This window comes from Dasypus novemcinctus, chromosome 4 (assembly GCF_030445035.2).
Source record: "Dasypus novemcinctus isolate mDasNov1 chromosome 4, mDasNov1.1.hap2, whole genome shotgun sequence".
NCBI lineage: Eukaryota > Metazoa > Chordata > Mammalia > Cingulata > Dasypodidae > Dasypus > Dasypus novemcinctus.
The window spans coordinates 79,679,307-79,707,213 of record NC_080676.1 but is presented as its reverse complement, the minus strand read 5'-3'; the positions used below and the strand labels follow the sequence as shown (position 1 = coordinate 79,707,213).

The following is a 27,907-nucleotide window of genomic DNA, read 5'->3' as shown; positions in this document are numbered from 1 at the left end:
GCATGCTGCACTTCTTGGACATGTAAATTCATTTCTTTCATGAGGGTTGGAAAATTTCAGCCATTATTTCCTCAAATACTCTTTTTGCCCCTTTCCCTTTTCTTCTCCTGAAACTCCATGATATGTATGCTGTTGTACTTCATGTTATTCAACTCCCTGAACAGCTCAATTTTTCCATTCTTTTCTCCCTCTTCAATTTCAGCTATTCTGACTTATATATCACTTTTTCTTTCTTCTATGATTTCAAGTCTGCTTTGTATGCTCTAATATGTTTTTTTTAAGTTACTCAAGTATGTCACTCATACATAAACATACATAAACAATAAGTGTATAATAATAGTTGTGAACTTACATAAAAAATATATATAACATCATATAGGACTCTCATAACTCACCCTATCACCAATAATTTGCATTGTTGTTAAACCTTTAAACTAATGATTATGATTAAAGAGAATTGGCAAAATATTACTACTAAACAAAGTATTTTCCCCCAACCAACCCTATTATTATTATCTTTATATCATTTATATATGAACATACGTAAACAATTAAGTGTATAGTAAAAGTTGTGAACTTACAAAGGAAGCGTGCATAACATCATCATACAGGGGCCCCATACATCAACCCTCCACCAACACTTGCATTGTCATGAGACATTTGTTACAAATTATGGAAGAATATTATCAAAATCTTACTACTAATCATAGTCCTTATCTTACTTTCCTGTGTTTTTCCCCCAACCCACCCTAATATTATTTTTTAAATATATTTTTTATGACAGAAGTTGTAAACTTATAAAACAATCATGCACATGTGCAGAATTCCCAAACAATACCCCTCCATCAACACACCACAATGTGGTGTGTCATTTGCTACAGATAAAATAATATCATCTGATTGTTACCATGTCCATAGTGTACATTTGGCTCATATTTTCCATACTGCCTCAGTATCAACACAATACATCTTCTGTATAGATGCAAGAATATTATATTATTACTACTAACCACAGTCCATAGGTAATTCCAGCTGTATTTTTCCCATGCTTCTCCACATTCCCACATTCCTGCAGTAGTGATATACATTTGCTCTAGCTAACAAAGGACACTCATGCATCTGTACCATCAAGCACAATTCTCATCTGCCACTTGGTTTACTGTGCAATCCAGTTCCTAGATTATTCTCTAGCATCCTGTCAATTGGCATTTACATAATTAGACTACCATTTTCAGTCACATCCATATTTATAAACTAGCTGTTACTCACTGTGTGTTACCATCCATTCTATACATTTCCACATTTTTACAGTAAAGCTAATTAAAACTTCTACATACATTAAACATCAGCAGTCCACTCAGCCCTCCTCATATCTCCTTTAAGAATCCACTACCTACCACCAGGTCTTGAAGATATTTTCCAATAATTTCTTCTAGAAGTTTTATGGTTCTTGCTTTTATTTTTTGTTTTTTTTTTTAATCCATTTTAAATTAATTTTTGGATAAGGTGTGAGATATGGATCCTCTTTCCTTCTTTTAGCTATGGATATCCAATTCTTTCAGCACCATTTGTTGAATAGATTGTTCTGCCCGAGCTGTGTGAGTTTGACAGGCTAGTAAAAAATCACTTGACCATACGTGTGAGGGTCTGTTTCTGAACCATCAGTTTGGTTCCATTGGTCTGTTGTGTCTGTTTTTAGGCCAGTACCATGCTGTTTTTACCACTATAGGTAGGTATTATGATTTGAAGTCTGGAGATGAGGGTTTACTTTTCCTTTTTATGATGTTTCTGGCTATTCTGGACTCCTTATCCTTCCAAATAAATTTAATGATCATGTTTTCAATTTTTCCTTTAATGCTGGTGGAATTTTTATTGGGATTGCATTAAATCTGTATATCAATTTGAGTAGAATTAAGATCTTAATGTTATTTAGTCTTCTAATCCATGAGTGTGGAATGTTCTTCCAGTTATTTAGGGCTTTTTCATTTGTTTTAACATCGAGTTGCAGTTTTCTGAATACAAGTGCTTTACATCATTGGTTAAGTTTATTCCTGACTGTTTGAGTTTTATCTGTCATATTTTATTTTCACCACTCTTTTGACACTTTTAGTTACTTTTATTTTTATAATCTTCATTTATAGACTCTCTTCCAGGCCCCTCTCTCCTATCTTTTCTTTTCAGGCTCTAGTACACCCTTTAGTATTTCCTGAAAATCTGGTCTCTTGCTTAGAAATTCTCTCAGTTCCTGTTTATCTGTGAATATTCTAACCTTGCCCTCATTTTTGAAAGGCAGTCTTGCTGGATATAAGATTCTTGGCTGGAAGTATTTCTTTTGTAGTATCTTAAGTATAGCAGACCTCTGTCTTGCCTCCATGGTTTCTGGTGAGAAATCAGCATTTAATCTTATTGGATATCCTTTATATATTATGCTTTGCTTTTCTCTTGCTGCTCTCAGAATTCTCTCTTTGTCTTTGGCATTTGACATTCTGATGAGTATGTGTCTTGGAGTTGGTCTATTTGGATGTTTTTTGGATGGGAGTAGGTTGTGCTTCTTGGACAGGGGTATCTATGTCCTTCAGTACGGTTGGGAAATTTTCTACCATTATTTCTTCAGATATTCCTTCTGCCCCTTTTCCCTTCTCTTCTCCTTCTGGGACACCCATGTCGTGTATGTTTGCATGCCTTTTGCTCTCATTTATTTCCCTAAGACCTTGTTCAATTTTTTCCATTCTTTTCTTCATCTGTGTATGTTCACTTTCAGAGGCAATTTCTTCAAGCCCATCGATCCTTTCTTCTGCCTCCTCAAATCTGCTATTATATGATTCCAATTTTTTTAAAAGATTTATTTTTATTTATTTCTCTCCCCTTGCCCCCGTTGTCTGCTCTCTGTGTCCATTTGCGGTGTGTTTTTCTGTGTCTGCTTGCATTATCTGGTGGCACTGGGAAACTGCATCTCTTTTTTGTTGCATCATCTTGCTGCATCAGCTCTCCATGTGTGTGGCGCCACTCCTGGGTGAGCTGCGCTTTTTTCACATGGGGCAGCTCTCCTTGCAGGGCATACTCCTTGCGCATGGGGCACCCCTATGTGGGGGCACCCCTGTGTGGCACGGCACTCCTTGTGCATGATAGCAGTGCGTATGGGCCAGCTCACCACATGGGTCAGGAAGCCCTGGGGAACAAACCCGGGACCCTCCATATCGTAGATGGACACTCTCTCAGCTGAGCCACATCTTCCCTCCAATGTTTTTTTAATTTCATTTATTACACTTTTCATTCCCATAAGATCTGCTATTTTTCTATGTATGCTTTTAAATTCTTCTTTGTGTTCATCCAGTTTCTTCTTAATATCCTTAATCTCTTTAGCCATGTCATTGAATTTATTAAGGAGATTCATTTGAACATCTGTGTTTAGTTGTCTCAACTCTTTTATGTCATCTGGTGGCTTATCTTGTTCCTTTAACTGGGTCATAGCTTCCTGTTCCTTGGTGTGGACTGTAATTTTTTGTTGGTGTCTTTGCATCTGGCTTACTAGAATATTTTTTCTGGTGCAGTTTTTGTCTTTAGTTTAGGGCTTTCTGCCCTTTCTCCCTTGCTGGTTGTACAGTAGGAGCCAAGCATGTAGTTGGTGCTGTAAGCTGTGGAGGCTCAAGCTGCCCTCATTGCACCAGGGACCAATGAAGCTTCTTCCAACTCTCTCCCTTGCCAGGGGTAGGGACAGAGTCTCAGCTGTGTGGAATATTCCAAGTGTAGGCCTAGACTGTAGTTGTCCAGAGAGACTGATGAAGCTTCACATCCCTTTCTCCCCCGCCTGGGGTGGGGACGGAGCTGCAGGTGTGGGCAGCAATCTATGCAGTGTGGGCCCAAGATGACCACAGTTGCCCTGGTAGACTTCTGATTTTCAGTCTATGCCAGCCAAAGTTACCTGCAGTTACCTGTATAGGCTGATACAGAGCTCCTCAGCCTCCTCCCTGCCAGAGGTGGGGCTGAGCCTAGGCTAGGGCTACAGGCTGATATGAGTGAAAGAAAACTGGTTCCTGCTGACACTGAGAGTTTCAGTCAGCCTGGCTTCCCCTCAGGCTGGGGGCAGAGTCAAAATGGTGGCTACTGGCTTCTTTCTGACTTGGGCTGTTTCACATACCAGCTGTTCCCAGAGTTATGTCTTAGCCAGCCAAGTTTACCAATCAGTAGCCGAAATCAGCAGCCAACCATCTCCTCCTCCCCTGTTTCTGGGAAATGGAGCTTCCAATTCCAACCACAGAACAGCTCCTGGGACAACTTGTGCCGCCTCAGTAGGATAATCACTGACCTCCATGGCTTGGCTGGTAATTTCCTGGAGAGGCTGGTGCAGGTCCCCACAGCTTCCTCCCTGCTGGAGGTGGCACTGGGGTCTAGGCTAGAGCTGCAATATGATCTGGATGGCAAGATGCTAGTCCCCACCAGCACTGTGGTTTTCAGTTCGCCCCACTTCCCCTTGTGCCAGGTGCAGAGTTAAGATGGCGGCTACCAGCCTCTTTCTGACTTGGACAGGCTCAAAATTTAGCTGTTCTCAGGATTATACTGTTGCTCACTGAATTTACTAATTAGTAGCTGAAGTTGGTGCCCAACCGTCTCTTCCTCCCCTGTTTTGGGGAAGTGGAGCTTTCAATTCCAGCCATGGACTAGCTCCCAAGGTGGCTTGTGCCTCCAGTGGAGGATGGGCAATGCCTCCGGGGCGTGGAGCGCTCTACTTATGAGTCTTCTCTGTTGATGGGCAGTCTCCTCCTTCCACTTCTTCAGGGATGTTGCAGGATGCTTCTCTGGTCTCCTAGAGCCCCAAAACAGGTGCTTCAGCTAGCTCAAGAGAGCTCTGGGGAAGCGGACTTGGCCCAGTGGTTAGGGCATCCGTCTACCACATGGGAGGTCCGTGGTTCAAACCCCAGGCCTCCTTGACCCATGTGGAGCTGGCCCATGCGCAGTGCTGATGCATGCAAGGAGTGCCGTGCCATGCAGGGGTGTCCCCGCTTAGGGGAGCCCCACGCGCAAGGAGTGCGCCCCATAAAGAGAGCCGCCCAGTGTGAAAGAAAGTACAGCCTGCCTAAGAATGGCGCCACACACACGGAGAGCTGACACAAGATGACGCAGGAAAAAGAAACACAGATTTCCGTGTAGCTGACAATAACAGAAGCGGATAAGGCAGATGCAGGAAATAGACACAGAAAACAGACAACCAGGGCAGGGGTGAGGGGAAAGAAATAAATAATAAAAAATAAAATTAAATAAAAATCTTAAAAAAATAAAAAAAATAAAGAGAGAGCTCTGGGTATTTGTTAACTGCCCTGTAGCAGGAGCTGACTCTAAGAACTCCTTACTCTGCCGCCATCTTGCTGGTTCTCCCTGCTTCTAATATGTTTTTAATCTCACCTATTTTGTCTTACATTCCCATAAACTCTGTTATTTTTCTCTCCAGGTTTTAAAATTCTTCTTTGTGCTTTCCCAGTATATTGTTGATGTCCTTTGTCTCTTTAGCCATAGTCTTTCAACTCATTGCTTTGATTTAGGAGATTTGTATGAATCTCGTTGATTAGTTATCTCAAATCCTATGTCTCATCTGGGGTTCTAATATGTTCCTTTGCTTGATTCATATCTTCCTCCTTCTTAGTATGACTTGAAATTTTTTGCTGATGTCTATGCATCTGATTATGATGGTTAGTTTTCTTTGATGCTCACTTTCTCTCATGTAGAGATTTAGTGGTGGGAGGCTGTGTGTTATTGCTGTTCTTTGATTATTGGTTCAAGCTGTCCTAGATCTTTAGATTTTCCCTATATAGTTGCTCAAATCCAGGCCACATACCCAGTAATGAACTGCAAACCAGCTTCCAAGGGCCTTGGGGAGGGAGGTTGTAAAGGCCCACAAAAGCATCCTTTATTTCTTTATATTTTCCATGCATTCACTCCTTAGTCTACCAGCAGATGGTGATCTTGAGCAGTCCTTTAAGCACAAACCCTGATCTGAATGTATTTGCTATAATCCAGGCTGGAACACTGTGGCAGAGGATCTTGCCTCAGGGCTAATTAGAGCCTTATAAATCAAACTTTCTCAGATGCTGTTCTTCTTCCTCTGCTGGCAGTCCCCTCCGTTTTCCTGGATAAGAAATAATTTCACTTCCCTCTGCATTCTCAACAAGTCGTGGTCAATAGGGAAGGTGATTGAGAGGGTCAAACCTCTTTAGTCCTGTGCTGGCTCCTAAGGCAAAGAACAGCATGGCCCCTCCTGGCCTGGAATTTCTCATGGGACACAGCACATCAAATTTGTTGGTCAAAAGCTGAATTGGCCAATAGCTGCATCTCTCTCTCTCTCTCTCCTCTCTTGGGCTAGTAGATCCTTGAGGGCCCCACTGTCTGTAGGCCAGAGTACTCAAAGCTGTCTGCTCCAATGGGCTCCAGCAGCTATAGCTTAACTCACAGAATTTTCCAGTTGAGAGTCTTTTCTTTTTTCTTCTTCTCTCTTCTGGGTAGTGTCCAGCCTTCCCCTGGTGTCCTAAGTCCTAGAACATTTTCCTAGGCTGTTTCTGCCTATTCTCTAGCTATTTCTCTGGGAGAGAAGTGGGTTCTGTGTCTCTCTAATCCTCCATCTTCTTGGAAGTCCTATGTTCCTTTCTATCTCTCAAAGTTCTTATTATTACACATGATGTCTTGTTATTATCTTTTATTTCTTTATCCATATTTTCCTTCATCCCCTTGAATTGATTTAAGGGAGTTGTTTGGGTATCTTTGATTAGTTGTTTCAAATTCTGTGTCTCCGCTGATATTTTAATTTGTATGCTTGACTGGGCCATGTCTTCCTGTTTCTTCATATTGCTTGTGTTTTTTTGCTGATATCTAGGCATCTGATTATCTTGAGTTTACTCTGAGGTCGATTTCTCTTCCTTGCCTAGGGTTTTTTTTTTGTTGATTGGCTTATATTAAGGCTTTTCTTTGATGCTTAGTGTGCCTTATTGTAGACCTTTAGAATAGCCTGTGTTTAACTGATCAGATTTTTTCCATTCTTCTTTATCTGATTCTTGCCCTGGATAGGCAGTACAGTCTTTCAGTTCCACTTTTTGTGAAATTATTTCACCTGTGGGAAAAACCATCATTTTCTCTGTTTGTTCTCTGTGATTCTTGATCTGTTCTGTTTGTTTTTGTTTTGCCTTTAGAGTTTTTTATACTCCTTTTGTTGTCTCTAGCTGCTTTTGACTGAAGAGCAAATTCTCAGATGAGGGTCACACCAGGGAGGACTTTTCTAAGTCAGTTTACCCGAGAAATAAAATAGGACCTACCAAGAGGCCACAAACTAGCTCCAAGTGCCCTGGGGATAGGGATCAGGAAGGACACCTCTCTGATGGCTCCAGAAATTTGTACTTTCCTGGTGAATGCTGTCCTTTAGCTAACCATCCCCCACAGCCCTGAAGAAGCCTTGCATCTTTAAATATCCATTGCTTCTACCCCTGTCAGTGGCAGGGTTGAAAACAATGTTTGCCATTGTCTTTGTCCAGGGCAAATTGAAACAGCATCTCAAAGCCAGGACTGAGCAATACAAATTTGCTAATCAAAACCTGTGATCAGTGATTGGCTGTGCTCCTCTTCCCCCATTTTTGTTTAAGAAAATTTTTATGTCCTTTGTTGTCACCAGCAAGCTAGCCAGGGACCAGATCCTAAGGTGGCCCACTGCAAGAGTGGTGGATGGGTCCCAGCAACTTCTACATGGAAAGAACGATTCACTATTTTTTATTATAGTTTATTAGTCTCTTTTTCCTGCTCTTCCCAGGAAGCTATACAGTGTGCTACTTGCCTCCAGAGTCCCCAGTGAAGTTGTTTCAGACAGTTACTGCTGGTTTATTAGCTGTGTTGGGAGAAGGACAGACCTGGAGCTCCCTACTTTGCCATCTTCTCTGGAAGCCCCCATGAACTGTAATATTCTGAATGAAACCTTTTCAGTGGGTTTTAAATATACAGTAAACTATGTTGTAAACCATGTGCTATCATCTAACTTTTGTTATTCCATTTGTAGAGCACAGGCAGAGTAGATTTATGACAATTCTTAAGGGCCCAAGGATTTTCAGAATGGCAAATGAGCATTGGCTTCAACTTGAAGTCACCAGCTTTATTAGCCTCTAACAAGAGAGTCAGCCTGTCATTTAAAGGTTTGAAACCAGGCTTTGACTTCTCTTCTAAGTACTAGATGGCATATTCTTTCAATAGTGTTTAAGGCTGTTTTATCTACATTGAAAATCTGTGTTTAGTGTAGTCAACTTCATCAATTATCTTAACTAGTTCTTCTGGATAAGTTGTTGCAGTTTCTACAGTAGCACCTGTTGCTTCACCTTGCACGTGGAGAGGACTTCTATCCTTAAACCTCATGGACTAACCTCTGCTTGCTTCTAACTTTTCTTCTGTAGCTTCCTCAACTCTCTCAACCATCATAGAATTGAAGAGAGTTAGGCCCTTGCTCTAGATGAGGCTTTGAATTAAGGGAATGCTGTGACTGGTTTGTATTAACCAGACAACTAAATCTTTCTCTATATTATCAATAAGATTGTTTTGCTTTCTTGTAATTCATATATTCACTGGAGTGGCACTTTTAATTTCCTTTAAGAATTTTCTTTTACATTAACAACTTGGCTGTTTTGTGCAAAAGGTCTAACACTTGACCTATCTCAGTTTCATCATACTAAGCTTTTTCTAGGTTTTCACTATTAAGAATAAAGCTGCTAGGGGTAAAATCAAACAAATCATTTTGATGAATATGTTTTCAGTTTTTTTAGGTACATTCATAGGAGGGAATTCATTAGGTCATAGAATATGATTATATTATAAATTATAAAAAAACGACAAGACATTTTTCCCAAGTGGTTGACTTATTTTGCATCCATACCAACATTGTATGAGAGTTCAGGGTTATTCCATATCTTTGCCAACATTGGTGGTAGTTTTTTGTTTTGCTGTCTTTTTAAAAAATTTTAGTCATTCTGGTGTTTCTGTGGTAACATCCTGTGATTATAATTTTTATTTCCCTGATGATTTTTGTGCTGTTTGCTTTCTTTCAGACAGTTCGGCATGGTTTTCCTTATCAACCCACAGCATTAGCCTTTGATCCTGTTCAGAAAATCTTGGCTATTGGGACAAGAACAGGTGCTATACGAATGTATCCTTAATTTTTGATTCATTATTCTACATATTAGTATTATTGTATATTCTTAAACATTCCGGTAAGTGAAATATTTATAACAAAGAAAAAATTACTCTTTCTTTAGAGATGGGTTATTCTTGTGAAAAGCCACATTGTCAAATTTATTTAATGCCTGTGAGATCAGTATGTTTTCCCCTATTTCATTCTTGACTTTTTATTTTCTTCAACCTGGCTAGAAGCTTATCAACTGTATTTTTTTTTTTTTTTTTTTTTTTTACAAAGAGCCACCTTTTGGTTTCATTGATTTTATAGTTTGTTTTTCAATATTCAATTTCATTGATTTCTACTCTAATCTTTTTTTCCCCTTTCTTTTGTTTACTTTGGGATTAATTTGCTCTTCTTTTTCTAGAACCAAAGCATTGATTTAAGACCAGTCTTTTTTTCTCATATATGCCTATACTGCTATAAATTCTTCCCAAATCTGCTTTAGTGTTATCCCCAAATTTTGAAGTTAAATTTTTTATTTTGAGGTAATACAGAGAGATTTCCTTGTACTCTTTATTCACTTTCCCCAAATGGTAGCATTTTATTTAACTATAGTACAATATCACAACCAGGATATTGACATTGAAACAGTAAAGATACAGAACATTTCTATCATCACAATGATTCCTCATGTTGTCCTTTTATAACCATATGCCATCCTTCCAACTTTCCTACCTCCATCCCTGACCCCTGAAAACCACTAAGCTATTCTTCAGTTCAATAATTCTGCTATTTCAAGAATGTCATAGAAATGATTATACAGTATGTAACCTTTTGGAATTGGCTTTCTTCGGCATAAGCAGTATTCCATGGTATGGACGTACAACAGTTTTTTATTCATCTGTTGGGGGACATTGGGTTGTTTCAATTTTGGGCAGGTATGACTAAAATGACTGTGTACCTTTATTTGTGTGCATTTTTCTGTGTGAACATAAATTTTTATTTTTCTCGGATAAATGCCTAGGAGGGCAGTTTGAGCAGGGGAGGCATATGGTAGTTGCATATATAGTTTTACAAGAAACTGAAACTTATTTTCCATTGTGCCTATACCATTTTACATTTTCAACCCACAGTGTATGAGTGATCCTGTTTCTCCACATCATTATCAGTATTTTGTATTGTCAGTATTTTTTATTTTAGCTATTCTGAGAATTGTGCACTGATATATTACTGTGGTTTTAATTCGCATTTCCCTGCTAGCTAATGATGTTGAATAAGCATTTGATTTTCATGTGCTTATTTGCCATCTGTATATTCTTTTTGTTGAAATGGCTGTACATGTTTTTTTTTTTTTTGCCCCTTTTCTATTTGGATTGATATTTATTGTTGAGTTTTGAGGGTATAATATATTTTATACACTAGTCCTTTGGTGATACGTGGTTTGCAATTAATTTCTCCTAGTCTTTAGCTTGTATTTTCATCTTCTTAACAAGATTTTAAACAGAATTCAATTTATCAGCTTTTCATTTAATAGATTGTGCTTTTGCTATCATCTCTGAGAATTATTTGCCTACCCCTGAATCCTGACCATTTCCCCCTATGTCTATTTGTAAAAAATGCAATTTTATAATTAGGTTCAAATTTCACTTTAATTTATTTTTTATTTGTACTGTCTGTTCGTTTTTGGTGTATGGGGCAATTCCAGCTTCATAAAATGAATTGGAACGTGTTCCCTATTCTTCCATTTTCTGAAAGAGATTGTGTAAAATTGATATTAATTTAAAAAATACTTGGTATAATTATATAGTGAAACCATTTGGGATTGGAGATTATTAAACAGGAGCTTTGTAAAAAGTTTTTTAAAATTAGAGAAGCTGTAGATTTAAAGAAAAATCATGTAAAGAATACAAAATTCCCTTGTATCCTTACTACTCCCCATTATTAACACTTTGCATTAGTGTAGTACCTTTGTTACAGTTTATGAAAGAATATCATAATTGTACTATTTACTGCAGTTTTACATTAGGTATATTTTTTCATACACCTCACTACAATTAACACCTTGCGTTAATGTGGTACATTTGTTATAAGTCATGAAAGAACATTTTAATAATTGTTCTATTATGTATAGTTCAGTATTTAAAATAGGGTTCACTGTGTTGTACAGCCCTATGTTTTATCTTTTAATTTTTATTCTAATAACATATATACTATCTAAAATGTTCCCTTTTAACCACATTCACATATATAATTCAGTGTTGTTAATTACACTCACAATATTGTACTACCATCACCACCTTCCATTTCCAAAACTGTATGATCAACCTAAATAGAAATTCTATACAAATTAAGCATTAACGCCCCATTCCCTACCCCCAATCAACCCCCTGATAACTTATATGCTAGATTCTACTTTACGAGTTTGCTTATTCTAATTATTTCATATTAGCGAGACCATACAATATTTATCCTTTTGTGTCTGGCTTATTTCACTCATGCCTTCAAAGTCTATCCATGTTGTCATGTGAACCAGAACTTCATTCCTTTTTAATGGTGAATAATATTCAATTGTATGTATATACCACATTTTGTTTATTCATTGGTTCATGGACACTTGGGTTGCTTCCATCTTTTGGCAATTGGGAATAATGCTACTATGAACATCAGTGTGCAGGTATCTATGCAGGATCTTTTAAATTACAAATTCTATTTTATAGGTATTATAGGACTAATCTGCTTGTCTATTTCTTCTTTGGTAAGTTTTGCCTGTTCGTGATTTTTAAGGAAATGGTCCATTTTTTCTAATGTATTAATGTTAAATTGTTCAGAGTATTATTGTCCTGTTAGTGGCTGTGTCATCTCTAGTGACATTCTTTCTTTTATTCATTATATTGGTGATTTGTGTATTTTTTTTTCATTTTATTTTTGTCTTTCTTACTAGTGGTTTATCAATATTATTGATTTTTTTCTGAAAAACCATCTCTTTGTTTCACTGATTTTCCTTATTTTCTAGTTTTTAATTTTTTAAATTTATATTCTTAATTTCCTTTGTTCTCTCTGTTTTCGTTTCATTTTATTTTTTATAGTTTCTTGGATTCATGACTTAGATTGTTCATTTAATACATTTCCTCTTTCTCATGTGTGCATTTAGAGCAATTAATTTCCCTCAGCACTGATCTATTGAGTATCACATATTTTGATAGTATGTATTTTTATTTTCACTTTAATTTAGTTCAATGTAGTTTTAAAAATTTCCCTTCATACTTCTGTGACCCAGTGTTTACAAGTATTTTTGTTTTGTTTTGTTTTTGCAAACAATGCTAAGATGTTTATTCTGAAGGAAAGTATTAATACAAATTAATCCTTTTTATTTTTTCTTTTTAAATTTTTTTTTAAAAAAGATGCATAGATCACACAAAATGTTACATTAAAAAATATAAGAGGGAAGCGGACTTGGCCCAATGGATAGGGCATCCGCCTACCACATGGGAGGTCCCTGGTTCAAACCCCGGGCCTCCTTGACTGGTGTGCAGCTGGCCCATGCACAGTGCTGATGTGCACGAGGAGTGCCCTGCCATGCAGGGGTGTCCCCCGCGTCGGGGAGCCCCATGCGCAAGGAGTGCACCATGTAAGGAGAGCCGCTCAGCGTGAAAGAAAGTGCAGCCTGCCCAAGAATGGTGCTGCACACATGGAGAGCTGACACAACAATATGACACAACAAAAAGAAACAGATTCCCGGTGCCGCTGATAAGGATAGAAGCAGTCATAGAAGAACACACAGCGAATGGACACAGAGAGCAGACAATGCGGGCGGGGGGAGAGAAATAAATTTAAAAAAAAAAAAAAAAAAGAGGTTCCATATACCCCACTCTCCACTCCCCACCCCCACACCAACAACTTCTTTCATTAGTGTGGTACATTCATTGCATTTGATGAGTACATTTTGGAGCATGGCTACACAGCATGGATTAAAGTTTATGTTGTAGTTTACACTCTTCCCCAGTCCATTCAGTGGGTTATGGCAAGATATAGAATGTCCTGCATCTGTCCCTTCAATATCATTGAGGATAACTCCAAGTCCCGAAAATGCCCCAATTTCGTACCTCTTTTTCCCTCTCCCTACCTTCAGCAACTACCATGGCCACTGTCTCCACATCAATGGTATAATTTCTTCCATTGCTAGAGTCACAATAATTCTATAGTAGAATACCAGTAAGTCCACTCTAATCCATATTTAATTCCTCCATCCTGAGAATCCTGGGATGGCGATGTCCACTCTACCTCTAAATTGAGGGGGGCTTAGATCCCACATGGCTGATGAATGGGATTCTCCTGATTGCAGCTGTAGACTCTCTTGGTTCCCTGGTGTGGTGGTTGATCATCCTTACCTCCCTGTTAGCTGACCTGAGTATGTCCAATGAACCAGAGAGTAGGTGTTGCAACTCTGCTGAGGCTCAGGGCCCAGTTGGCATGTGGACAGTCCAGAGATTCAAGTTTTCTGAGGATATACAACTTCAGTGCCAACCACAGGTTCAGTAAAAGTCACAGAAGAAGCATGCATAGAGAGGTCACATCTGAGTCCAACTCTATCACACTCAGGAGCACAAATTCCAAAGTAGGGCCCACTGACAAGGCACTTAACTCCAGAGCCATCTGTCATGACCATAGGACCTGGGTGTCTCTGTGGCCCTCAGGAGCACCCCTACCTGAGGCTGTATCTACTTTGGCTGTCTTTGAGATCCTGCTGAGATGTGCATAAGTGCGACCCCTCTGATGACCTCCTGACTCATTTTGAAGTCTCTTAGCCATATAAACTCATTTGTCTTTACCGTTTCCTCCTTTTATTCAAGGTCTTTTTCTAGCTGCATCACCAGCTGGTGAAATACTTTTTATTTTACTAAAAGTATACAACAGGATAGGATGAAACAACATTTTTAACAAAATCCTTCTAGCAGAACCTAAGATCTTACTTTCAAAGGGTAAGTATATAATTTTTCCTTTTTAAATAGAATAGCATATATATGTATATATATCGCACACATAAGTTTTGCTATTTTAACCACTTTTAAATGTATAACACTGTGACATTAACCACTTTTATAATGTTATGCTACTGTTAACACCAAAAATTTTCATTGTCCAAAGCAGTAACTGTGAATCCGTTAAGCAATAGCTCCATCTTCTCCCTACTCCCCAGATGTGGTAACCTCTAATCTACCTTCTGGTACTATGAATTTGTTTGTTCTAGACATTTCATATAAGTGGAATCATATATTTGTCCTATTGTGCCTGGCTTATTTTTACTTAGTATGTTTTCAAGGTTCATCCATATTGTGGTGGCATGGATCATAACTTTATCTCTTCTTGTACTTAAATTATATTCCATTGTATTATATACCACATTTTAAAAATTCTGCTCATCAGTTGATGGACACTTGGTTTGTTTCCATCTTTTGGCTATTGTAAATAATGCTGCTATGAATATAATATTATATATTATGAATTCATAATATTATAATATTATGAATATATATTAGTAATCTGCTTGAATACCTACTTTAAGTTTTATTCAATATATACGAAGAATAGACTTTCTGGGTAATATAATTCTATGTTTAACTTTTTGAAGAAATAGCAAATGGTTTCCCAAAGCAACTGCACCATTTTTCTTTCCACTAGGAATTCAAGGGTTCCCATTTGTTATTTTCCATTTTTTAAAAATAGCCATGCTAGTAGGTGTGAAGTGGTATGTCTTTGTAGTTTGGGTTTGCGGTTCCCTAATGCCTAATGATATTGAGCATTTCATCAGCTTATTGGCCTTTTGTTTGTCTTCTTTGGAGAAATGTCTATACAGGCCCTTTGCCCAATCTTTAAGTTGAGTTGTTTGTCTTTTTGTTATTGAGTTGTATTAGTTCTTTATATATTCTAGATCTTAAACCATTATCAGATATATGATTTCTAAATATTTTCTCCCATTCGGGAAGTTGTCTTTTAACTTTGTTGATAATGTCCTTTGCTTAAAATGTTAATTTTGAGGATGTATGACATCTAGTTTTTCTTTTGTTGCTTATGTTTTTGGTATTATATCTTCATAAGTGTATATATATACTTATATGTTTTTTAGTTTTATTGTGCTAAAATATATAAAACATAAACTTTGCATTTCAATTCAATTTCATGTATATAATTCAGTGATATTGATTATATTCACATTTGTTCTACTGTAACCACTAATGATTTCTTAAACCATTTCATCACCCCAAAGAGGAATTCTGTACCCTGTAAGAAATAACACCTACCCCAAACCACTCACCTCCTGGTCATCTGAAATCTACTTTCTGGCCCTATGAATTTGCCTATTCTAAGTGTTTCATATAAGTGAAATAATACAATATTTGTCTTTGTATTTCTGGCTTATTTCATTCAACATGATTTTTAAAGGTTATTCCGTGTTGTAGCATATATCAGAACTGCATTTCTTTTTATGGCTGAATAATATTTCATTGTATAACACATTTTGTTTATCCATTCATTTGTCAGAAGACAATCATGTTGCTTCCATCTTTGGCTGTTGTGTTTATTGATGCTGTGAACATTGCTGTATAAATATCTATTTGAGTCCCTGGTTTCAGTTCTTTTGGGTATGTACTTATAACTGGAATTGCTGGATCATAGGGTAATTCTATATTTAACTCTCTGAGGAATCACCAAACTATTTTCCACAGTGGATGCATCAATTTTAAATCCTACCAATAATGCATGATGGTTCCTATTTTTCTGTATCCTTGCCAGCATTTATTTGCCATTTTAAAAATAATAGAACATCAGTTATTACCTGTCCAAGCCAGGGAGGGTGTAGGGGAAGAGCCAGTAAAGGCACCATGAGGTTTTTCTATGTAGAACATTTTTAAGTTGTTTTATTGATTTGGAATTTTCCAAATCAAATAAAATTCCCACCTTTAACTGATTTTCATAGCTCTGAGAAAGTTGGTTCTCATAGTGTCTACTGTTTATTCAGTTGTTGTGGGTTGCTAGGTCTTACTCTGCTATCTTGCTTTTGTCACTCTGCTCACAAAATTATAAATTGATAATGAAGGATTGGACTGGATGCCTTCATGTCATTCACTGTTGTTTATATACCTTTGTGGGCCTCACTTTCTTACCTCTGAGTCTTATGCTTTTTAGGAACCCGGTGAAGCAAGGCGATGCTGTCAGAAAAAGAATGAGGACATGTGAGGCCTAATTGTCCCTTGAGAGAAACTAGTGCTCTTTGCAGTCTCAGGGCATGTGTCCTAACTCACATAACATTCACTCCAACCCACCCAGAATGCAGACTGGGAAACAATGATACGCTAGGAGCATGCCCCAGGTCAACCTTCAGGTTCTGTCACCTGTGCATGTGGGAATGGCCTGGACACTGTTCCCTCCATGTCCTATGAGGGCCTCATAGAAGTTATTGTTTTCTTTCTGTTAGTTCTTGATTTCTAATTTGATTTCTCTATAGTTTAAGCACACACTCTTTAAATTAATCAAGGCTTATCTTATGGCTATTGTGATTACCCTATGGGCTCTATATATGTCTTGCTATTGTTAGGTAGAATGTTCTGTATTTGTTAATTAGATCCTGTTGATTTATTGTGTTGTTCAGTTCTTCTATATCCTTCTTGGCATTCTGTCAGGCAATTCTATAAAATTCTAAGACGGCTATATTAGGTTCTTCAACTGTAATTTTGGATTTGTTTATTTCTCTTTCCAGCTCTGTTTTGCTTCATGTATTTTGGTGCTCTGTTGTTTGATGTCCACATTTTAGGCTGTTGTGTCTTCTTGGAAGACTGACCCTTTTATCCTCATGTACCTTTCTTTGTCCTTAGTCATTTTCTTTGCCATGGTATCTGCTTTATCTGTAATATACCCACACATATTTTTTTTTCCTTTACAAGCTAATGTTTAAATGTTATATCTGTTTCATTCCTTTTGCTTTAATCATACCTATGTCATATTTAAAGTGAGTTCATTATAGACAGAATATTGTTGGATTATATTTTATCTACTCTGTCAGTCTCTTTCATTTAATTAATGCTAGGGCTTAAGCTTCCCATTTTAATATTTATTTTGTTTGTTTCCTCTGTTTCTTATAATTTTTTTCTTTTTTTCTCACCTTCCTGTGGGTTATTTGAGCATTTTTAGTGATTCTTTCTTTCTTTCTTTATATTGCTTTTGAGTATATTACTTTGTAGCATTTTCTTAGTGGCTGCTTTGGTATTACAATATACATATATAAATTATCACTGTCTACTGGTATCAACACTTTTCTACTTGAGCGAAGGGTAAAAACCTTACTTCATTTAGCTCCCTTTACTGTCCTCACTTAAAAGATATAATTGTATTAAGTATTTCCTTTACAAACCTTGAACAACATATCAGATGGTGGTATAGTTTTGTTTTTACCATTATATATGATTTAACAAACAGCAGTTAGGCTAGTCTATTATATTTGGTACAATTTTAACCCATTTCTATGTTATTTCTAAGCCTTCTTTTATTTCCTTTCTGGTTTGAGTATACTTCCTTTAGCCAGTTATCTAGTATACATTTGCTAATCACAAATTGTCTTAATATTCCTTTGTCTGAGAATGTCTTTGTTTGCCCTTCATACTTGAGGAAACTTTTTGCTGAATATAGAATTCATGGTTGACAGTTATTCTCTTTAAGTACTTGAAAAATGCAGTGCCACTTCCTTTTGTTTTCCATGGTTTCAGATGAGAAATCTTCTATTATTTGAATTGGTGTTCCCCCATAAGTAATGTATCATTTGTCTCTGGCTGCTTTCCAGAAAGTATTTATTTGTTTAGTCATTTATTTTTGTCTTTACTTTTCAGAAGTTTAATTATGTGTTTTAGTGAGGTTATGTCAAGGTTTATCTTAGTTGGGGATTTCTCAGCTCTTGAATCTGTAGGTTTATATCTTTCATCAAATATGGGTAATTTTCAGCCATCACTTCTTATAAAATTTTTTCGGTCTCCCTTTCTTTGTCCTCTCCTTTGGGACTATTATGATAGGAATGTTAGCATGTTTGTTATTGTCCCACAGATCCCTGAGAAACTGTTTTATTTTCTAGTCTGTTTCTATTTATTGTTTACTTTGGGTGACTTCTGTTGATCTCTCTTCAAGTCCCTGGTTTCTCTTCTCTGGCATCTCCATTCTACTATTGAACCCATCCATTTTTGTTTTGGTTATTGTATATTTCAGTTTTATGATTTCAATTCTTTTTCAAACATCTATTTCTTTGCTGAGATTTCTTTTTTTCATTTGTTTCAAGATGATTTGTGATTGCCTATTTAAGCATTCTTATGATGTCTGCCAAAAACCTTTCTGAGATAATTCCAACATCTGATTAATCTTGGTGTTGTCATCCAGTGATTATCTGTCCTCAGCCATGTTGTGATTATCTTGATTCTTACTATGATGATTTATTTTTAGTTGTACACTGTTCATATTAGATATTATATTGTGAGTGTTTGGATCCTATTACTCTCCTTTATTTCAGCAGGCAGTCCTACTATTGAAGTGACGAGGTGAGTGTGTATGTTCAGTTTCCTTCTGGGATCTGCCAACACCTCTGCTTGCAGCAAAAGGGAAACACTTATTTACAATGCCTCATTTCAGGTGATGGTAGAATTTCAGCTCCCTTCTTTACCCAGTGGATACCAGGAAAAGTGAGGAGCATAGGCTGACTACCTCTTTTTGTACTACTTTGTTCTGCCTTGTTGATGTGTGTGCAAGAAGTTCATCTACACTGGCCCCCATTGACATAATGGGGGGAAGGGAGACAGGAATGCTGACTAGCTCTACTTCACATTTCCTTATTCAGTCTTGTGCTTCTAGGTGGGTGTGGAGGTTCAGTTTCCTATTGGATCCCAGCTGAAGGTATGGGGAATGGTAAAACCTAATGACGACTAATCCTACCTTGCCCCACCTCATTGTCTCATTAATGTTGGGTAAGGATGGAATCTCAACTTGCCACTGGACCCCACTGACACTGCCCTGGTGGTGGAAGTGAAAATCTTCTTTCCACTGAGTGGGGCTGGAAGATCAGCTGCCCATTTGTACTCATATACTGTCCCATCCTAGATGAAACAGGCTACTGCCGATGCCTCTGTTGGTATGGACATGGGAGATTAACTCCCTGCTTGGGTCACTGATACAACCTACAGGAAACAGAGTGTACCTCCTTCCCCAGGCAGGAGATCAATTACTATTTCCCTGTTTGTCCCCTTCTACACTACTTAGTGAGGCTGTTGCAGGAAGCCATCTGCAAGGTGGAGGCAGAATGAGATGAAGAATAATTCTTTGATCAGCCTTGCTGAACTGTGCGCGGTGATTGGAAGAAGTGGGAGGTATGGCTTTTCTCTTGTTTGGCTGGTGTGCATGGTTGGCAAAATTTGTTCTTAGGCCATGTTTACTCTGTCCTTGCCTGGAGAACAGCCTTTTCTTGGAGTTTTTTTTCTGGTCTGTGTCTGTTGGTGCTTCTAGGTTGGAAACTTCTGCAGTGCCTATCAGTGATATATTGAAGTCAATAAGGAAACCCAAGGAATTTACTGCTGTGTCATTCCCCAAGTTCTGAGGTGCCTAGGAAATTCTTCTTTCTACCTTTCACAGTTGTTTGTATACTTGTTTGTTTTATTATGTGTAGAATTTTTTAGTTGTAAGAGGGAAGACTTGGGAGGAATGGTTACTCCATCTCAGCAGAATTGGAAATCTCCTTGCTAAATTTCGATATACTGTGTTTTCATTTTTATTCAGTTTAAAATATTTGACAATTACTGTGTGATTTTTCTTGACCCACAGTTTATATATATTATTTAATTTCTAAATGCTAAGAGTTTTTTCCAGATATCTTTATCTTCTTGAATTCTAATTTAATTCCCCTGGGGAAAGAGAATATACTTTATATGATCCAAATCCTTTTTTTTTAATTAATGAAAATAAGCTTTATTATTACATTGATTAATATATAATAAAGAGATGCAAGCAGTTTCAGTCATTTTTTTCCAGATATTTTGATTAATGTACAAGAAACACAAAACTGAAATCTACACACTGACTTAGTGTGAGAATTTTGGGGGATCCTTGTTAGGTATGATAGATTGCTCTTCTGTATTTACAACTTGTGCACTTTATATTTGACTTCAGAGCACTAATAGTCATGCAAGTGCTTAAGCAAAAAACTTATATTAGACAGAATCTACATTGTAGGCCAAACTGGGACTGGCTAATAAATCCTTTTAACTCAATCAAATCTTGTTTTACAGCCCTGTCTGTGGTCTATCTTGTTAAATAATGTGAACTAAAAATGAATATTAGTTCTGCTTTTGTTGGATAAACTAGTCTGTAAATGTCAATTAGATCATCTTATTATTAATTAGATTGATAGTATTATTCAAATATCCTTTATTTGTACTGATTTTCTGTCTACTTGTTCTATTTATTATTGAGAAAGTGGTATAATTTGCTATAATTGTAGATTGATCTACTTGTCCTTGCAATTCTATCCATTTTTATTTCATGTATTTTGAAGCTCTGCTTTTAGCTGTTTAAACATCAGGCATGTTGTATCTACTTAAATGACTTGACCCTAAAATTATTAAGTGGATTTCTTCATCCCTGGTAAAACTTTTTGCTCTGACATCTACTTTTTCTGATGTAAATATAGCCACTAAAGTTTCATTTATTTTTTGATTAGTGTTAGTATGGTACATCTTTCTTCCATCTCTTTTATTTTTAACCTGCTTGTGTCTTCATATTTAAAATATATGTCTTGTAGGTAGTGCTCATTTTTGTGTTTGTTGCTTTTTTATCCAATTTGACAATCTCTGCCCTTTAAAATTAACATTTTAATTTTTATATTAAAAGGAAACTCATGTTTTAATGTATTACTTATTTGTCAGAGATGTCACTTTCCTTTAGAATACATTTAATCAGTTTTTAATTTTTTAAAGATTTTGTATAATAAAATTAACTCTTTTTCTTTCAATGTACAGTTCTATGAGTTTAGAGACAGATATAGATTGTATAGCTATCATCATAATCAGGGTGAAGAAAGTTCCATCATCCATCAAGAAATCCCTCATGTTATACCTTTATAGTCAACTCATTTCCCTATTTATAACTGTAGCAACCATTGACCTTTTTATTTATCACTATAATATTTTTACCTTTCAGAATGCCATATAACTAGAATCATATAGTTTGTCACCATATGAGGCACTTGACATAATGTCTTTTAGATTCATCCAGGTTACTATGTAAATCAAAAGTTCATTACATTTTATTGCTGAGTAGTCTTCCACTGCATAGATTTCACCATGTTTGTTAATCAATCCCCCCACTTAAAACTATTTCTATCTTTGGGATATTCCAAATAAAGCACCATTGAACATTCATGTATAGAATTTAAGAAGCCTACATTTTCATTTCTTGGGTAAATACCACAAAAGGAATTACTGTGTTATGTGGTAAGCCTATGTTTAAATTTGCAAGAAATTGTGAAATCATTTTCCAGAATGGCTATACCATTTTGCATTCCTACCAGGAATGTAGGAGAGTTACAGTTGTTCCCTAATCTCACCAGCATTTGGTATTGTCAGTGTTTTATTTAAATGTTTAGTCATTCTAATAAGTGTAGTGGTGTCAAAATGTGGTTATATTTGCATTTCTATAATAGTTAATGAGATGACCCTCTTTTCATTTGCTTATTTGCCATTCTTACATCCTCTTTGTTGAAGCATCAACTCATGTCTATGCCCATTTTTTAATTAGGTTGTGGCTTTTCTTATTGTTGAGTTTTGAGAGTGCGTTATATATTTATATAATGCTTTTGTTGGATATTTGATTTGCAAATATTTTCTCACAGCATGTAGCGTCTCTTTTAATTTTTTAAACCTGTCTTTCACAAAGCGTATTTTAAAAATTCTGATGAAGTCCAATTTATTCATTTTTTTAATGGCATGTTCTTTTGTGTCATATCTGCAAACTTTTGCCAACCGAGGTCACTTAGGTTTTTTCCATTGGTTTCTTCTAATATTTTAATTGTTTTTCATTTAAATCTAAAATCCATTTGTAGCAAATTTTTGTCAGTGTTATAAGATATGGATCAAAGTTCATTTTGTGACATACATTTATTGTAAAAGCTATCCTTTTGACAACCAGTAAGATTGTGGTGGAGTAAGGAGACCCTAGAGTCAGCTGCTGCTACAGGGCAGTTAGTTAATACCCAGACATATCTGGAGCCTGCTGAAGCACCTGTTTGGGGACTCCAGGAGACCATAAGAGCATCCTGCAACATCCCTGAGGGAATGAAAGGAGAATACTGCTCATCTGCAGAGAAGATTCGTAAGTAGAGTGCTCCATGCCATGGAGGCCGGTGCCCATCCTCCACTGGAGGCAAAAACCACCCCAGGAGCTGTTCGTAACTGGAATTGAAAACTCCACTTCCCAAAAACAGGGGAGGAAGAAACGGTTGGGCAACAACTTCAGCTACTAATTAGTAAATTCGGCAGGCTAACGTTTGAACTTGTCCAAGTCAGAAACATGCTGGTAATTACCATCTTTACTCCATACCTGCCATGAGGGGAAGCAGGGTAGACTGAAAATCCCAGTGCTGGTAGGGACCAGCTTTTTCCATCCAGATCAGATTACAGCTCTAGCCTAAGCCCCAACCCCACCTCTGGCATGGAGGAAGCTGGGCAGACCTATGCCAGCCTCTCCGGGAAATAACTGGCTAAGCTGCTGTGGCTAGTAATTGCCCTACTTTGGCAGCATAGAGTGCCCCAAGAGCTATTTTGTAGGTGGAATTTGGGGCTCCTTTTCCCAAAAATGGAGGAGGAGAAGACGGTTGATCATGGATTTCAACTGGCTAACCCTGGGTGAATTCAGCTGGCTAACCCTGGGACTGCTGGAGTTTGAACCTGTCCAAATCAGAAAGAGGCCACTGGCTGCCATTTTAACTCTGCCCCCAGCATGAGGTGAAGCCGGGCTGACTGAAAATCACAGTGATGGTGGGAACCGGTTTCTTTCACCCAAATCAGTGTGCAGCCCTAGCCTAGACGTCAGCCCCACCTCTGGCAGGGAGGAGGCTGGCAGACCCTGCACCAGCCTATCCAGGTGACTGCAGGTACATTTGGCTGGCACAGACTGAATAATCAGAAGTCTACCCGGTCAACTGCGGTCATCTTGGACATGCACAGTATAAATTCCTGCCCACATCTGCAGCTCCATCCCTGCCCCAGGCAGGGGAGAAAGGAGTGTGAAGCTTCATCAGTCTCCCTGGGCAACTACAGTCTAGGCTGCACGACTTGGATTATTCCACGTAGCTGTGACTCTGTCTCTACCCCTGGCAAAGGAGAAAGTTGAGAGAGGATTCATTGGTCCCTGGTGCAATGAGGGCAACTTGAGCCCCCACAGCTTATAGCACCAACTACATCCTTGGTTTCTACTGTACAACTAGCAAGGGAAAAGGGCAGGAAGCCCTAAACTAAAGAGAAAACTGCACCAGAATTAATACTCTAGTAAGCCAGATATCAAGACACCAAAAAAAATTACAATCCACACCAAGAAGCAGGAAGATATGGCCCAGTTAAAGGAAAAATTAAGCCTCCAGATGACGTAAAGGAGTTGAGACAACTAATCATAGATGTTCAAACCAATCTCCTTAATAAATTCAATGAGATGGCTAAAGAGATTAAGGATATTAAGAAGACACTGGATGAGCACAAAGAAGAATTTGAAAGCATACATAGAAAAAATAGATCTTATGGGAATGAAAGGTGCAATAAATGAAAATTTAAAAACATTGGAATCATATAATAGCAGATTTGAGAAGGTAGAAGGAAAGATTGTGAGCTTGAAGAAATGGGCTCTGAAGGTGAACATACAAAAGAACAGATGAAGAAAAGAATGGAAAAAATTGAACAAGGTTTCAGGGAACTAAAGACAGCAAAAGACGTGCAAACGTATGTGTTATGGGTGTCCCAGAAGGAGAAGAGAAGGGAAAAGGTGTAGAAGGAATATTTAAAGAAATAACAGTAGAAAATTTCTCAACCCTATTGAAGGACATAATTATCCAATTCCAAAAAGCACAATGTACTGCCATCCGAAAAAATCCAAACAGACTAAATCTGAGACACATACTAATGAGAATGTCAAATACCAAAGTCAAAGAGAGAATTCTGAGAACAGCAAGAGAAAAACAATGCATATCATATAAGGGATACCCAGTAAGATTAAGTGCTGATTTCTCACCAGAAACCATGGCAGCAAGAAGACAATGATATGATATATTTAAGATACTACAAGAAAAAAACTTGCAGCCAAGAATCTTATATCCAGCAAGACTGTCTTTCAAAAATGAGGGCAAGTTTAGAATATTCACAGATAAACAGGAACTGAGAGAATTTCTAACCAAGAGATCAGATGTTCAGGAAATACTAAAGGGTGTGCTAGAGCCTGAAAAGACAAGACAGGAGAGAGTATCCTGGAAGAGAGTCAAGAAATGAAGATTCTATCAATAAAAGTAATTAAAAGTGTCAAAAGAGTGGTGAAAATACAATGATAGATAAAACTCAAATAGGAATAAACTTAACCAATGATGTAAAGCACTTGTATTCAGAAAACTGCAGGGCAATGTTAAAAAGAAATTTTTAAAAAGCCTAAATAACTGGAAGAATATTCCATGCTTATGGATTGGAAGACTAAATATCATTAAGATGTCAATTGTATTCAAATTGATATACAGATTCAATGCAATCCTGATAAAAATTCCTCCAGCATTTTTTTTTTTAAATTGAGAACACGATTGTCAAATTTATTTGGAAGGGTAAGTGGTACTGAATAGCCAGAAACATCTTAAAAAGGAAAAGTGAACTCTCATCTCCAGACTTTAAATCATAATATCTAACAATGGTAGTAGGAACAGCATGGTACTGGTATAAAGACAGACACATAGGCCAATGGAACCAAAGTGATGGTTCAGAAACAGACTCTCACATGTGTGGTCAAGTGATTTTTGACTGGCCTGTCAGACCCACACAGCTTGGGCAGAGCAGTCCATTCAACGAATGGTGCTGAAAGAATTGGATATACAGAGCCAAAAGGAGGAAGTCCAAGATAAGTTGCACCTTATCCAAAATTAACTCAAAATAGATAAAAAACCTAAAAATAAAATAAAAAACCATAAAGCTTCTATAAGAGATTGTGGAAAGATATCTTCAAGACCTGTGGTAGGTGGTGGATTCTTAAAGGAGATAAGAGGAGGACCAAGATGAACTACTAATGTTTGACATATATGGAGGTTTTAATTAGCTTTACTGTAAATTGTGGAAATGTAGATGGTAACACAGTGAGTAGCAGTTAGTTTATAAATGGGGATGTGACTGAAAATGGTGGTCTTGTTATGTAAATGCCAACTGACAGAATGCTAGAGAATAATCTAGGAACTGAATAGCACGGTGAACCAAGAGGTGGATGTGAATTTGTGGTTGATGGTACAGATGGAAGAATGTCCTTTGTTAGCTAGAGCAAATGTACATCACTGTTGCAGGATGATGAAACAATGTGGAGAAGCATGGGAAAAATATAACTGGAGTGACCTATGGACTGTGGTTAGCAGTTATAATATTCTTGTGTCTATGCCAGAGATGTCCTGTGTTGATAATGGGGCAGTATGGAAAAATGTGTGCCAAGTGTACAATATGGACATGTTAGCAATCAGATAATATTATCTTATAATCTGTAACCAATGTTCCACCACAGTGTGGTACGTTGATAGAGAGGGGGTATTTGGAAATTCTGCACATGTGCATGATCTTTTTTTAAGTTTACAACTTCTGTCATAAAAATATATTTAAAAGATAATAGGGTGGGTTGGGGGAAAATACACCAAATGTAAAATAAGGGCTATAATTAGTGGTAAGATTTTGACAATATTCTTTCATAATTTATAACAAACATCTCATGACCATGCACGGTATTCTTGGACCCCTGTATGATGTTATGCATGTTTGCTTTGTAAGTTTACAACTTTTATTATACACTTATTGAATTTATGTAAGTTCATATATAAATGATAAAGATAAGAATTATAATGGGGTGGGTTGGGGGAAAATATTTTGGTTAGTAGTAACATTTTGATAATAGTCTTTAATCATTAGTTAAAGATGTTTAACAACAATGCAAGGTATTGTTGGTAGGGTTGAGGTATGAGAATCCTGTATGATGTTCTATATATTTCTTTTGTGTTCACAGCTATTACTATACATGTATTGTTTATGTTTATGTATGAGTGATATTCCTAAATAAATTTTTTAAATGAAAAAAAAAAAAGCTATCCTTACTCCACTGACTTTGTTTTTGCACTTTTTAAATCAGTTGTCCACATATAAATGAGTATTTTTGGAGTCACTATTGGATGCATTTTACCAATTTGCTTATTTCATAAAAACTATTGTTTTGATTAGTTTAGCTTTAAAATAAGTCTTGAAATCAGGAAATTTGTTCTTTTCAAACTTTTTTGGCTTTTCTAGTTTTGTTAAATTTCCCTTAGAATTTTAGAATCAGATTGCTATATCTTACAAACAAAAACTCTGTGATAATTGAGAAAAATAGGTTATTGCCTTTCCTTTTAATGAAATTTACTAATTTATATTTTCATAAATATAATAAATTCCATCCAGTGTTTCACATTTATTTGTATATTTTAAAATGATTTAATGAGATATAATTCACATAGCATACAGTTTGCCCATTTAAAGTGTATATATTAGTTTTTAGTATTTGCACAGACACGTGCAACCATCAGCACAATGAATTTTAAAAAGTTTTCATTACCTTAAGAAGCATCCTGTAAATATCTCAATTTACATATAATACCAGGAGTTAAAAATGCTTTTTGACTGAATCAAGGGGGAAATGGAAAGGACAAGTGAGTTTATATGGCTATGAGTCTCCAAAAAGGGCCGCGAGATTATCAGAGGGGTTGCCCTTATGTACACCTCAGCAGAGTCCCAGAGACAGATAAAGTAGATACAACCCCAGGTATTGGTTCTCCTGAGCTACAGAGACCCACAGGTTCTATGGTCATGGCAGATGGAGTTCAGTGCCATGTCAGTTGGCCCTACTTTGGAGTTTGTGTTTCTGTGTGATGGAGCTGGACTCAGATGTGATCTTTGTTCACAAGCCTCCTGTTACTTTTACCGGAACTGTAGTTGGTGCTGGGGTTTAATATATACCCAGGGGACCTGAATCTCTGGACTTGACCATGTGATAGTCAGGCCCTGAGCCTCAACAGACTTCAGCTCCTACACTCCGGTTTATTGGACTTACCCCACTCAGCTAACATGGAGTTGAAGAAGGTCAACCACCGCACTGTGGAGCCAAGAGTGCCTACAACTGAAAGCAGGAAGATTGCATCCAGCATCCATGTGGAATCTAAGCCCCCTCTTGTTACAGATTTGGAGTGGACACAACCATTCCAAGGTCCACAGGATGGAGGAATAGAGTATGGATTAGAGTGGACTTACTGATAATCTATTCATGAACTATTGTGATTAGTAATAGAAGAAAATGTGGCACTGGTGTGGAGAAAGTGGCCATGGTGGCTGCTGGGGGTAGGGAATGGGAGGAAGAGATGAGATGTGGAGGCGTTTTGGGACTTGGAGTTGTCCTGGGTGATGCTGTAAGGACAGTTACCAGACATTGCATGTCCTCCCATGGCCCACT

The 27,907-nt window shown here is 37.3% G+C and overlaps 1 protein-coding gene across 21 annotated transcripts in view; it reads left to right on the top strand.

Moving 5' to 3' along the window:
- Positions 1 to 27,907, top strand: part of STXBP5L (syntaxin binding protein 5L) — a 441,734-nt gene that overhangs the window by 80,205 nt on the left and 333,622 nt on the right. For 17 of the 21 annotated variants that reach the window (XR_011648662.1, XR_011648664.1, XR_011648663.1 and 14 more), the window contains exon 3: positions 9,066 to 9,163. Coding sequence is in view for 18 of the 21 variants with exons in the window: in XM_071214767.1 (XP_071070868.1) it covers positions 9,066 to 9,163 (98 nt within the window). In the remaining 3 variants the exon portion in view is untranslated. The remainder of the gene's footprint in view (positions 1 to 9,065; positions 9,164 to 27,907) is intronic. The other 4 variants (XM_071214772.1, XM_071214770.1, XM_071214771.1 and 1 more) reach the window with 1 other exon arrangement.